Source organism: Nesoenas mayeri (assembly GCF_963082525.1).
Source record: "Nesoenas mayeri genome assembly, chromosome: 8".
NCBI lineage: Eukaryota > Metazoa > Chordata > Aves > Columbiformes > Columbidae > Nesoenas > Nesoenas mayeri.
In genome coordinates, this window is record NC_137554.1 from 31,155,853 (window position 1) to 31,170,490 (window position 14,638).

Below are 14,638 nucleotides of genomic sequence, written 5' to 3' on the forward strand. Positions count from 1 at the left end.
TCTGCTGCCGAGAGATCAGAGCATCCTGAAGCTCCGCTGTCTGAGAGGAGAGCTGGCGCTGCCGAGCGCGCTGGGTCTGCTCTGCTCCCCCTGCCCGAGCCCGGCTGGGCGGCAGCGGCCGGGTGCTACCGCAGTGCCCGCGGTGCACAGGAGATCCATTTCTCAGCAGCGCTGCCATCCAGAACAGGCCCCTTGCATGCCAATCGCCAGCCTCGCAGGCATAATGACCATGATGAACACTAACAATGAAAATATATTTGTAGGTATCGTGTTTTGCATAATTGGCAGTGCTGACGGCTGGTGAAGGCTAGGTGCGATCCTCTGTAACATCTGGGAGGTGCTGCTGTTGTAAATTACAAAAACGGTGAATACGGGAAATGCTTATTTTCGTTATTAGTGACTCTTGCGTGATTTTGAGGTCTTTCAGTTTTTCACAGCTCCCACGGCAAGTGTTGGATTTCGCGGGCAGCAGCCAGGGTATGAGACTCCAGCCCCTCATTGTCAGGGCTCCGCAGTGTCTCTTTCTCTGCTCTGTTTGCACTTGTGGGTCCTTGTTTTGTCTGGGCTTGCCTCTGGCCCTGCTCCGCTGCTCCCTGGGTTTTGTTAGGAGGATTCTCTCTCTTTGGGAGGGAATTTTTAGCAGAAGCGGGATTGGGTCCCACACCTGATCGCTGGCTGGAGGGGTGGCTGAGAACGCTGCTTCATGAGAAGTCCAGCTGTGTTTCAGCGGGGGAAGCTGGTGGGAGGCTGGGGGAAGAGAAGGGAGGGTTTGGGGAGCCACGTGCTCTGGTGTGCAGGGTGGGGAAAATTTGCCTCTTCCCGGTGAGGAAGGGCCCTGGTCAGGTAGCTGGGTTCATTGACATCTGCATTGCAAGTCCTTTCCTTAGACAAGTGCTGTGCCTGCAGCCGGGTTCTTCTGAGTCCTGGGTACTTGCGGGAGCGTTTCCTTCTGTGTCTAATTTTATAACGAGGGCAAAAGGTCAGTCCCTTCCTCTAGGCCAGGGGGCTGAGGCTGTGAATGCCCTACTAGAGGAGTGGAGCTGCTACCACTGCTGGGGATGGAGCTCTGACCTGAATGGATACAGAAGAGCATCACCCCAAGAGCTACCTTGTCTAGCTCCATGCAGTGCTCTCTGGGAGAAGAGAGCACAAGCACCTGATGAGTTTCAGAGCGGGATTTCAGAGAGATCAATTTGTATGGCAGCTCAGAGCTTTTTACATTTGGTTTGTCACCTGGAGGAGAGAGTGACAAGCCCTCCGTGGCACAACAGTACCCAGCGCTGCCAAGAAGCGTCCCTTATCAGGATCTGCCTTCCCCATGCTCTGTGCAGTGCACTTTCTAAATGCTTCTCTTAACCACTGTCACTGCAACTAATGATTCTGCCTGAGCACAAGTGTATTTGAATAGATAAGTATCTTGGAGAGCTGCTAACGGGGCTGCTGTCTGTGCCCGGGTTTAAAGAGCAGAAGAAAAAGCTAGGAGAGGAGGGAGGGAACTGGAGAGGAGATACCAGCACAGAGTAAAGAATCTATAAGGGATGCTTGTCAGTCAGCAGGGCTGGCTCCTGCCCGCAGCCCCAGAAAGTTCTGCCTTGTCACCGTTCTCCCTGGCACTGGAGAGCAGCCAGGGTTTTTTCTCAGGAGCTGTCAGCTCTCTGATAAGCTGAGATGTGTTATCGGGAACAGATCTGAGCTGCAAGCGAGATCGACATGACATCGCAGCGTGCTGAGGAATGGCCGCCCCTCTTCTGCCGGAGCCCCGCTGTGGTCCAGGATGCTTTGGAGGCAGAGGAGGTCGAGTGGCGCTCAGCAGGGAGAAGTTCCGCTCCGATGCGCACGTGCCGCTGCAGAGCCCCGTGAGCTCCCAAACAAGCTGTTCACTGCTCCTCTCTGAACACATGTGCACGTTCCTGATGGTGGATGGTCCTCATGCACCCACTGAAGCTGTGCTATCTGATTGCATGTCAGGACAAGGCAGCTGGCGCTGGAGCACTCAGGGAGTCCGTGTGAGAAGTCTGCAGGAACGTCCTGTGGGAACAAGACCTTACTCAGCAGCTTGTGCAACATAAATCCCAAAGCAATGAATAAAAGTAAATCTGCCTTCCTAGCCCTGGTTTGCAGAGGCGCAGAAGATAATAAGATGAGATGTCGACAGGGCTAGGAATAGAAATCAGGTCCTTTGCACTTGTCAAAGCAAAGAATTCACTGTACTTTTGAGGGTCTTTGGATGCAGCTTCCCTGAACTTGAGGGAAAGGAGCTGCTCGGAATTCAGTTCTTCCTTTCCTGTAGTTCCTTGTGTCCTGTCCAGCCTAGACTTGAACCCTCCAAGAAACAAAACTGTTGCCTTTATCTGGGATGACTGGACTAGGACCTGGAACATTTTATACTTAGGGAGTTTTTCCCAAGGTTCAGTTTCATTTATGTCTCCAGCTTTCTGATCCTAGCAATGTCTGAGCTTCTTAACTTTATTCATAAATCTCTGTACTCTGAGATACCATATGCTTTCCTGTGTATCACTTATTTGTAGGTTGTCCTTCAAGAAAACCCCTATAGTCCCTCTGACTGCCATCCATTTACCATTATCCCTCCACTTTCTGCTAGCTGTCAGCTATACTGCAGGATCTGTATGTTTGTCTAATGGTGATTTATTGCAGTAACTGTTTTCTTTCTGGTTCAGTTGAGAGGTTTGCTCTAACTTCCTTCTGCTTCCCGGGTTCTTTCGTGTCCCTGACACACCATAGTTTGAGTAGTCACGCCAACCCACACAAAACCAGAATCCCTTGCCTGATGTCCCTGAGCAGTTTGTAGGCAGCTGCTGACACGTGTTACGTGTTTATAGGATGATTCTAGAAAATGATCCGCATTGACTGCAGAACTGACAGGCAATAACAGCACGTAATCTGAAACTCCCCTCTGCCTTCATTTTCCTCATCCTCTTATGTTTTCCTCTTCTCTCTCCAGCACTGATGTTGAAGTCCCTAGAGGTAAAAAGTAGTTTGACTAACCGGCATTTAAGAGGCATAGTGATTGCAAGTATAAAGGGTATAACTACCAGTGAAATATACTAAATGGCTACAAGGGGCGTTATAAAAAGGTATATGTTCATGGCAGAATTATCTAGGGATCTTACCTTTTTCTAGGCAGACTGTCCGCTGAAGCTGGCTCTTCTTTCAGCCCAGCCAGCCGTTGAAGGCTACAGGCTAAGTCAGTGATAGGGTCTTCCTCAAGGTAATAACATCCACTTTCTTTTTTGTGTGGTTAGACTTTTTTTTTTAAGGTTGGATACGTTTTGCAGCAAACAGCTTTTCCCAGCCAAGCCTGATGCAACCACTCAGAATGAACTCTGCAGCACGTGCGTGCCCACAGAGTAATGAGCATGAATTAAGCAGGGGATAATAAACGGCGAGTTCCAGGAAAATCTGCCTGACAGAGTGTATAACCAGGCTGTGGCATCAATTCCTTGAGGAAGTGGTGAAAGACCTATCACTCAGCACATTTAAAATGGGATTGGACAGAACACAAGAACATTTACAACAGGGAGTAATCCTGCCCTGGCCCCCAGGGATGCACAAGATAGCCTAATAGGTCTTTTCCATTTCTGGATTCTCTGAATCTTGTCAATGCTGGGAAGCTTCCTCCTGCTCCACTGCCTGTCATGCTGCTGTCTGCTTGAAGATGTTTTTCCCAGATAACATGTTGAAATTCAATGTTCTCCCTGAATTAAGCAGCAGTGCTCCGTGGGCTTTGGCCTGTGGGTGTCCAGAGGATGCTGTGGCTGGGGAAAGCTGGCAGGTCCTTTTGTTAGTAGGTGGAAAGACTTCTGCAAACAAGCTTTCTCTGTTTAGCTGAAACCTCATTTCCAGCACTAATGCAACAATAGGGAGGGCTCTGTACATCATTTTTATTATATGGCAGAACCCAGGGAAGTTCATTTTTCCCCATGACATATAGACTTACGCTACAGTCTCAATTTATCCTTCTAAATAATGTAGGTGGCAGTGGTTGATTCACATTAGTTTTTCTTCTGTTCTGATGATATGAAAAACTGAGTTTGACCTCTGCAACTTGAACCAGCGAGAAGGGAGAAGGCAATTTCACCAGCTATTCTCAGTGCCGCTCTCAACGGTCGTTTTGAACCGTGGCAGGCAGAAATGAGTTCAAATCCTTACAAGCAAAGGGGTTAATGTTTTCTTTTAGCTCAGTATATGGTTTGTGAGCAGAGTTCCCTTCTTTCAGGCAATCCTAACCAGCAGAATCTGAGCACTTGGAGGCACTTTAAAAATTATTCCGACATTGCCTGGGGGAAGCAGGCTGAGCACCAGCCGCTTCAGCGTCTGGCCAAGGGCCCTTCGCTCCTGCAGCGCCAGCTTGCTGTCACATGCGTCCTGCTTCTTTCTTCTCTGCATCTCCATCTTTTAGTCTGCGTATGGGGCCCGGTTAGGGGAGTTTAGATGTGATGGGTTTTGCAGTCGTCTGCGCTAGGATGAAAGACCAGGCTCCTGGGCTGAGCAGCGCTGGGCATCAGTGGAGCGGGCTGAGCAGAACAGAGACCAGCACTCCCTTCCACACCATGAGTACTCCGCAGGTTCCCCATGTGAATTGCTGCTCCATGTGCTCTGCCAGTTATTGCAATTATTTAGATGTGCCCCTCATGCATCTGGCGCTTGGGGGATGGGATCAGCTCGGGTCTCAGGGAACCTGTAGTCTGGGTTTAGCAGCTATTCCTGACCCAAAGCTGGAGGAGCGGGCGCTGCTGGGACAAAGGGAGGGCGGCTCTCGTGCGAGCGCCGTGCAGCAAAATGGGTGTATTGCATTGGTGTGTATCTTCGTGTCTCAGACTGAGTTTCTAATCTTTCTATATCACGTATAACGAACTCTGAGAGAACAAGGAGATCTCTAACATGGAGAGAGCTGATGAAAGGCAAAGTGTTTTCTCGAAATGATATGTCTGTTGGAAGGAGGGGTGGTGAGGTGGGAGAGATGGGACTCTGCCAGTTTCTACAGGAAGGTCGCAGTTTGTCGAGCATTTACTAGGCTTTGTGTGCATCAGATAAGAAACAAACAGCTACAGTTAGTGTGCTTTGTGCTTGGCTGTTTTGATTAAAGGTTTATTAAAGGTCCTTTTATTAGACAGGAATCCCGTACAAAGCTGTAATTAATGTGTGTATGTGTATTTTTTTTTTCTTTTATTGAAGCAATGAATACAAGTGGTTGGGGTGGTTGGATATACATCAGTAACTGGTTCCCTGTACATTATAAAAATGACAATAATCAATTTCACAAGCTTCTAACAGCAGACTGGGTACCTTTTGGCTGCATGCTGGTACCCTGTGGGTCCAGGGAACCTCACAATGTATTTATCCATGAAGATACTTTAAAAGCCTGGGGCATGGCCTTCCTTTTCTGAGGCTGGCTGCTCAGTTACCAGATTTGCCGTAACCTGAATTGTCTGTGTCGTATTGTTTGTGTACAGGAGCTCTGCAAATAGAGAACAGCGAGGAGTCAGACCAAGGCAAATACGAATGTGTTGCCACCAACAGCGCAGGAACCCGCTACTCTGCCCCAGCCAACCTTTATGTTCGAGGTAAGAGCAGCGTCCACCCAAGGAGGTCACTCTCCTCCCGCACAAACGACTCCACGGCTTTCAGTGAAGGAGCATGTTCTCTGTCTTAGTGCCCTGATCACACCTTGTGGATTGTGTCATGTAACCTTTTGCTCAAGAAACAGTAAGTTCAAGGATATCTTTGATCCACGTCGGGTTTGACTCGCATTTCTGGAAATCTGGTTTTGCTGGTTTATATGGTGTTATGTAAAATGCTGAAATACGGGCAGAATTGGGGTTCCTTTCTCCCTTGCGCTCCTTTACTTTGTGTCCTAGTTATTTTAATTGGGATCGAGGCATGCTTAATCCTCTTAGTATAAACTAACCTTTGGTGGAGCAGCGTAAAACTGGTCATGCTCTGGTGAGCCAGAGGTGCTCTGCTGTAGGTGAGCCAATATTTAGGCCTTAGCTTTGGAATGTGTATCTTTAAAAACCAAACAGCTTTTTTGGAGTTGTCCTAATCCATCTTATATGCATCGATGATTGAGCCTCTGGGTATTAATGGCTCACATTGGGAACCTGCTGGAAATTAGCCACAATACATGTAAAGTGGTTTTTCTAATCGTTATGCTATGTTGATGATTTAAAGCTGTTTTCAACACACCAGAATAACTAGGTTTTTACATTAGGATAGTCTTCTGCCAGTTTTCTTTCTCTGCATTGAAGGTGTTTGAGTATTAGCTTGGAGAGAAGCAAGGGCTAAATTCCCGGTACGCTTTCTGTTAATTTCAGCAAGAAAAAAATGTGCTGCTTTATATGAAACTCTATATAACCAGAGCCACTGGTCAGGAACCCCCGAGACATGTAGTTATGGATTTTCCTGAGAAAAGAAAGAAAATTCTTATGCTTGTGCAACTCATTGTTTTTTAGGAAGTTAGAACCAGATTTTATTTCCACATAGTAAATGAACTGTCTGATAATAAAATCTCATCCTCATTTCTTCCTTCCTCTGTTTTGAAGAAAGCAAATACAATTTTAAAGCTGCATATGCATTGGTTAGTATGGAAAGAGGGCATGAGAATGATTAAGTCTTCACATGCTGTGTGTTTGCTTCTAGAGGTGGCTTCTGGCATTGTTTACTTGGCTTATTCTGGGGGACTGCTTTTTTATTTTGCAGCGTAATTTCGATTCTAAGAGTCTTTGGAAGACTGAAGTATCCAATTAAGCATATTCAGACGATGAAGTTATATCTATGCAGTGGAATCACTCCTTTCACTCTCACAATGTAATTATGGATGATTTTAAACTCCCTGTGTTCTTGCAAGTTCATTTTTCAGGCAAGCTGTACTAAAGCTCATCCCAGATTGTCACTTTGCGCTCTGAGGGAGAGGATCCCTGTTACCAGGCTGGCTGTTGTTGCATAGGTTTGTGTGGCTACCCAGCTGTTTCGCTGCAGTGCTCGGGATGCTTTTGTTTCCTGTGACATGCTCAGACTCTCAATGTTCTCTTTTCTGTAGAGGTGCAGCTGAAAAAAGGCACAGGAGCTTCGAGAGGCAGAAAAACTTCCTCTTAACAACTTTCCAATTTCTCACTAATGAACACTCTTTATTTAGCAAGTAATCCTGTAGGACTGGGGAGTGTGCTGCGTTTTACACTTGGCTTGCTGCTCAGCAAGGTTTGTCTGTGTTGTTTGGGCTTGGCGTGGGCCTTGAATGGTCTGCACGTGGCAGAGGATCCTGATGTTCACCAAGGGAAGCATGTTCTTTGACATATGCTTTGCTGTTAACTGTCATTTTCTCACACATAAATTTTTGGAACAAGCCTTTTTATTGCACATAATCTTTACAATGTCAGACTCCAACCTGCGCGATCCTGATAAAGGCCTGCTTTATATTTAAGACAGGATACGCCATAAATTATTATCAGATTAAATCACTGTGCATACTAGGTCCTGGATGGTTTTTGTGCTTACAGTTTCTGATAGCAAATGTTCTACAAAAAAGATACCATGTTGTTACTATTATATATTAGTTTTGATGACTTCAAAAAGTTAGTCAAACCAAGAACAATATTTTATTTCTTTAACGAGCAAGGAAAAAAAAATGAAAATATCATAACTTTCTCAGCTCTGGGATGCAGAATAAAAGAATCCCTGTTTTTTCTTCTTGTGGTAGCCCTACAGTGTTGTTATTAGACGGATCAGTGACTTCCAGTAGGATCTTCTGAAAGTGCCTGTGTCTTTCCTAGAGAAAACGTTAATTAATGCTAAATTACAGTGGAAATTAAGCGTGTCGGCTGCACAGCCACTGCATGGTGGTTCATAATGATTGACCTCATTGCCACGAATAGCCAAGAAGTTGGCCACTTTCTCGGGAAGCATGGCTGAGTACTGAGCAGCACTACTAATTTCCACCCTGTATGGTTCTCAGGACCGCTTGTGCCTGCTCTCATTTACAGCCTACTGTTGGTTTTTTTCAGTAGTTCAAATGTTTGTTTGTCTCCTGACTCTTGGGTTTTGTGTTTTTGATCATGTCCTCCCCTTTCCTAGCCTCCTAGGTAATCCTTTGTGAGTGGGCTGTGTTGGAAAGCACAGGCTCATTAGCATCTTTATCGGACTTTTCATGCTAACAAAGGAAGATACTGGGTGCTGAGAAGGAGTATCCAGGCGCTGCTCAGGGCGTCCTATATCAATGAGAGAACAGGAGGAGGAAGGAGCAGGCTACGCCAGTGTCTTCTCTCTCTGAATCCTTTAGAGCCAGCACTTCTGCACAGATGGACTTCATTAAAAGTTAAAACATTTCCACACCAGGGATTTGTAAAGGAAAATGGATGCGTTTTCCTTGAAGCTATTATTTTCATCTTACTAAGTGTGCTGGAAAGCAACCCGCCTAAGCCTTCTGCTTCTGGAGTGACAGGTCTACCTGTCTGTCTGCTGCTGCAGAGCCGGGATGGGGCTGGAGGGCAGTGCGGGGCACCCCCTGCCTCCCTCTGCTGCTCCCTGCCCTCCGTGCTTGGGGGCTGCACAAGGCATCCAGACCATCAGAGGAGCAAGAACGGAGTGAAAGCCAGAGCAAGGAGCACGCCAGGGCAAGGTGGCTCTCTGGGGCACAGCAGGGACTTCAGAGTGGGCACAGTGGCATATTCCTATCCTGCCCTTTCGGCACAAGCGTGCTTGCTGGTGCTGGCCTGGGTGTTGCCGTTACCACCACGAAGGAACTCGCATCCCTTTGTGATCCGTGGTTACATGTACATCGTAACAGTGATTAGATTTGGGACTTGGTGGTGCTGCTGGGAGAAGGGAAGGGAATAGAAGTATACGGAAGATGCGATTCCTTTAATCCAGAGAGCTTACTGTCTAATTTAGCAGCAAAAATCCAAGAAGTTGATTCAAGATATACAAGAAATCGATTTAAGAGTAGAAAGCAGATTGAGCCTAGTGTGGGGAAAAAAAAGATGTGGTGTCATTTTGTCATGCTCACTGGGAGTATAGTATAATTGCACTGATTCACCTACGCTATTGGTTTTTTAATGAACATATTTCACTCTTCATTTGCCTACAGCTTCAGAATCTGCAGAAAGAGGAGCTTTTTCAGCCAAAAGTCTTACCCTGTGAAATGCCTGTGAAGGTGGTGGCCTGTGTAGTGCTCCCCTCGATAGAGGGACTGTTATTTGACTCTTTCTTTGTGTGAACGGTTTTTTTTCTGCCATTCTCTTTCTCTGCACGTGACATTATTTTTTCCTGCTTCATTGAAGCAGACGAGCAGGAACATGTGTGTAAGAATATCCGTATTAATACACTGTGGAGTTCACTAGCTGTGTTCCCCGGTGCTGCTTACAGCAGTGAACAATGCAGATGTTATTAGAATAGTACTTAGTGGAGCATTGGCTGCATACTTCCCATCAAATGAGAAATCTGCTGCCCAGTTTTCACTTCCTAAGTGCTGCTTTTCAGGCCTTCAAAGGACAGTCCAGTGGGACAAGTGCATTGAGTTCCCTGGCCCAAAATGCTACATGTACTGTAGAGAAGCAGCTGCACAGCTGCTTTTATAAAAAAAGACCATTTGAAACTGAATTGTCACCTCTGTCCCTAAACTGGAGACTAGTAAATCAGACTGCAGTAAATAGAAATGGTATTACTGCAAAAATCTGTGCTTTCTTGATCTGCTCTTTGAAAGGCCAGGCTAGTATTTCATTTGGCAGCAGGGAAACTTGCTCAGAGTCTGAAATTTTATTTGCCAAGTTTCACTAAGGACCCATCACCCAAGATGAAATTAGGATAGTGACTGTCCCCAGCAGCGATTCTCTGGCCTCCGCGGGGTTTCACACTTGGGGACTTGGCGGTGGCTTAGACTCAGACATGGAAGGAGCTCAGTGAAATGGCTAATTGCAGCTATATGATGCTTACTGCAGCGGGGACCTTGTGTAGATAATAATAATTCTGAATGACTGACATGAGCCTGGAGCAACAAGACTCGAAGCCTTTAAAAGGGACATTTTCTGCTTATGTAATATTAGAACAGCTAAAATAGCAACAGCAATCAAAGCTTGAGGGTATTGCCAGGAGAAGAGTTGAAGCTGAGGATAGCGGTCAAACAGTCAGTGACCAAAACTGGAGATGTCTGAAAAACAGCTAAATAACAGGGAATACGTTCGTTTGCAACCCAGCTATACGCCGGCTTCTGGCAATACGTTCCGTTAAACCTGCCTCTCGTCAGGGCTGGTGGGGGTGGCATCACTTGACCAGAGAGGGACACTGCGGGTGCTGGAGGGCCTGGCAGCGATCACAGACAAGCGGAGACTGCAGAGACCTGAGAGGGAGATGTCTGGGTGATGGGAAACATGAACAGGCAGTTCAGTCAGACTGAGTGACCCAGGCGGCTGCTTTGCACAGATGTCTGCCCTGGACCACCCGAAGCAGCACAAACAGGCTGCCATAGAGGCCACGGAGTAACTGCCCCTCAGCAGCGGGTACACGGCTGAGAAGGGCTGCGGGTCTGCTGCGTTCTCCATGTGTACGCATTGTGCAGTCCTGACCTCAAGATGATGCTGCAGTAGAGCAATGCTGAAGAATGATGAAGAAAGTGCTCTCCTTTTTATGGGGTTTCAGTATTTTTAGCTTCCCTTGCTCTGCTCAGGGGTGCTGCTTTGGGCAGACGTAGTTTGGGCAGATGCACCGTGGCTGTGAGCAGGGCTGGTGTGAAGGCGACCAGCGGCATGTCCGGAGCTGCACAGCACCCGGCACCAGCCCATGTTTGCTGCTCTGCCAGCGCTGCCGCTCCTGCTGCCACTCGTGCTGCTTCTCAGAGGTTTTCACTTCCCAAATACTACAATGAATATTGTTGTAATGTTTTCTCCTGGAGGGAAGTGTGTTCACCGTCAGTGTTTCTATAAGCATTTTGCTATGCCGTAATGATTATTATGATCACGGTTTAATAAATAATGGTTCTTTGTCCTTCAGCTAGCACATTCCATCTAAAGATTTCAATGCGCTTTATAGAACTCAACTAAATAAGCTTAATAGTTTTATTCCTTGCAAAGTCCTTTGATGGTTAAAAGTGCAATGTGAAGCTCAAGTCTGATTATTTGTAAAATGACCTTTATGGAAAATAGAAGGAGAGCGGCTGGTAGCTCAGTGCATGATAATACAACACAGAAATGGACTTGGAATCCTATTTCCCCCTCCTCCCCACATAGACATCTGTGGAACAATTACGCCTGCGTATCTATGCCGACTAAATGTCCATTCCCACCCCTTCCGTATCCACTTGCACAAAGGGTTAGGAAATCCGTCTCTGGTGCTCTGAGATTTTCTGCTCTTAATTGAATTCACGCATGCATGTGTGTGCTCTGTGAATGGGAAAGGATGGTTGGCCGCCCTGAGCATCCTGTCTGTCTCACCAGGATGGAATATACTCATCACTGTGGCATGAGAACATTGTTCATCGCATATAATGGGAGGTTGTCTTATTCTCATGTAATCTGGCGTAAAAGAGACAATCTGTCCTTTTGTTTCTCAATACCTCTAAAAGCTGTAAAGGATAAAATTTGATTTATGTGGAGTCCTTGAGACACAAGATGTGCTTCTGGAGATAAGCAGGAACAGGTTCATCTCCCTCTGGGTTTTTGTTAACCTCTGTGTCTTTTGGATTCCGAAGTGTCTGGGTTTGCCGTTTGTATTAATGCCTCACATAGCACCAGAGGGTTTTTAGCACAGGACAGACGCTGGCAGTTCCCAGCAGAATGGCAGAGCCAATTGGGATAATGAACTTGTTGCTTTCAGGAAAGTATTAGCTTCCCACTCTGAAAAGCTTTAGAAATGTGTTCCTTTGTTTGAGCTAGTGATCTAAACTCTCAGACCTGTGCATTCGTATCCTGGCCGCAGCCTCCTGCCTTGTTTCAGGGAGCTAATGCCTAAGAATACACAAAAGTAGAGCCTCCCATAAGCCCAAATTCATTCTTTCTGCAACAAGCTGCTGTGGTTAAGAGTATTGCTGCTGCTGCATCAGACGAGCATGTCTGTGGCAGAGTAAAAGCCAAATTCAATCGTCATGGGAATTTCTGCCTACAGAGCACTGGAGCCACCTGACAGTCAGGACTGGCAGATGCGTTTCTGATACGGGCTTGCTCTTTACCTCTTTGCTGTTTCAGCTTGGATCTTTGACGGAGCCCCGTTTTTACCGTCTGAAGTTTCCTATCCTCTGGTGGCGTTTCTGCTGTGACTTGACTTGCTTTGTCTTGCACAAAGACTGGCATGTTCGAGTTAGCTGCCAGGCAGCTCAGGTTCGTGGGAACGAGGTACTGTGCCTAGTGAGAAGTTGTATTCTGCACAGGGGATGCGCTGGGTCACCCCAGTCCTAAATCCTGTGTCCCTACGGGGCGAGGGGGACAGATGTTATTTGCTGTCACTGCTTAGAATAATTAGCTTTGTAAAAAAAAGCAGAAAAAAAATGATGGTAAAACATGCTTCTTAGCTTAGGAGTGACATGGATAGAAAACTGGAGATAAGGGAGCATGTGAATGAGGTCTTTAAGGAGGTGAAACTTTCATTTTACCATTTATTTGGTTTATCTCAGCTAAAGCAGCAGCTGTTTAAGCATTAACTAAAGGGAAAGGAGAGAGAACTTTCTGCCCAGGTGTTCCCTCTTCCCTCACAGCTGTTCCAAAATAGCCTGCTACTGGTTTCTATTTCCCATAAGACACTAATATAATAAGAGATTAAGAGATAATCCAGCAATTAGTGACAAATAGCAGGTCCCAAACTTGTTCCTATTTGACAGACCATAAAGTAATCTGTTTGAATTAGCGTGTTTCACATGTGTCTCCTCGCCTTTCCAACTCTAATCTGAAGCGTCAACACGTGGGGAAAGCCAGTGCCAGAGCCTGCTCCTGTCCGTGCACGCTGACGCAGCGCGATCCCTGCCGAGGTCCCCAAAATAAACCTCCTGGCACTTGCAGCACTTGGAGTTCATGTTGCCCTATTGCAACGTTAATGCTGCTTTCCAGAAACGCAGCCGTTCACAGGTGTGCCTGGTTTGCCAGAAGCACTGACCTTCCTGGGCAAGGGCAGGAGACGAATCCTCCCTGTTAGGAAGAGCTGAGCAGAAGGCAGAAGCCCCTCGCTGTCTGCTGAGGCCACGCAGATGTGATACGCTCCATTAGATTAGGAAATAAAGTGGTGGCTTGGGAGCAGCAATAAAGAGGTTCCCTCCCATCACAGGGTCTCGCAGGACTAAATGAGCCTTATGTTAATGTTTTGTGGACCAAGAGGAAAATCCCCTGCTTAAAGCAGGCCAGGAGAAACCTGGTCCTTAAGCTAGGACTGTTTGTTTTGAGGATGTCGGGGTGCGGGTCCTTTCCTGATGTGTGCCTCACTTATGGGCCAGTTAAGCTCTGAGTTGGCTGGTTCTGGTCCCCTTGTATCAGTTCAATGGAAGAAACATAAAACAACTGTTTTGCTGTTCTCCTGAAAGCTCCATTACACTTTGTAGGCCACTGTTGTAGCTGTTATTGGCAGTTTGTTGCCTGGCCTGTACCATGTCAGTGTTGGTTAAAATCTTGTCCTCTAATCGCTGGAAATGGCTGACTGTACTGTTGCACTGTATAATGCCACATGCTGTTCTCTAATTTGCAGTGTTTCTGCTGGAAAGCAAATTCCTTCCCCCCCTTTCTCTTTCCCTTATCAAAAATGTGACTCATAAGCAGTCTTTAACTATCAAATCCACTTCTGTATTCTCTCAGCGAGGGTTCGATTACAGCTGATATGCCACAGATCTGTAGCTGGAGTGAGGTCACTCCTGCCAGAGAAATAAGATCTCCTTTGTCTATAAGGAAAATGCAACTAACCTTCTACTGTCTCTCCCGCAGGAACAAAAACTGGGACCTGCTCAATTCTCTCTGGGTGTTTTTGTCCTTCTGGTTTCTTGTCCATCTCTCACTCGCAGCACAGTGTACCCATAAGGCTCTCCCGAAACTGAGCTCAGCTGAGACTGCGCATGTGTGTGACTTGCCTAATACCTCTGCTGCATTTAGCTCTTTGTCTGGAGAGGGGGAGCAGCTCTTCATGGTAGAAGATTTTTCCGTTCGCCACTTGGAACATTTCTTTCATACTTGATAAAATTCGGATCTATGTATATACTCTTCCCAGTGTGTGGTCAATGGGTTTAAAGTGCCTTTGCCATCATCTTTATAGCCAGAGTGGGTGTGTGGGAGCACGTCAGTCTGTGTGATGGCTACAGTCCCTCGCTCTGTGCGTGCACATGGGTGTTTTGCACATGTAAATGTGTCTGTGCTTCCAGCGTCTGGCCCAGCGCAGGGCTGCCCCCGAAGTACCTTCCATGTGAGTACGTGTGTCCCTCAGCCCTGTTCTCGAGGGGCTGAGCGGTCAGGAAGGCGGAGGGGCCGTGCTGGAGCCGTGCGAGTGCATCACGCTCCTGTCCACGACATGGAGTGGTGTGTGTGCGTGGTGGGAAGTCATGGCTGACCTCTGTAGTCTTGTCTTGTCGTTTCAGTGGTGTGCGGACAGATGAAGCTTGGCCTGTTTTTACTCTCTGTGTTTTTCCTTGTCTTTTTTTATTCCCTCCTCATCTTCATCGCAC

At 46.9% G+C, this 14,638-nt stretch overlaps 1 protein-coding gene across 1 annotated transcript in view; it reads left to right on the top strand.

Moving 5' to 3' along the window:
- PTPRF (protein tyrosine phosphatase receptor type F) overlaps window positions 1-14,638 on the top strand; it is a gene marked incomplete at both ends in the record, with an annotated part of 250,740 nt that overhangs the window by 154,262 nt on the left and 81,840 nt on the right. The window contains one exon of the mRNA XM_080349237.1: window positions 5,475-5,585. Coding sequence (XP_080205363.1) covers window positions 5,475-5,585 — 111 coding nt within the window. The remainder of the gene's footprint in view (window positions 1-5,474; window positions 5,586-14,638) is intronic.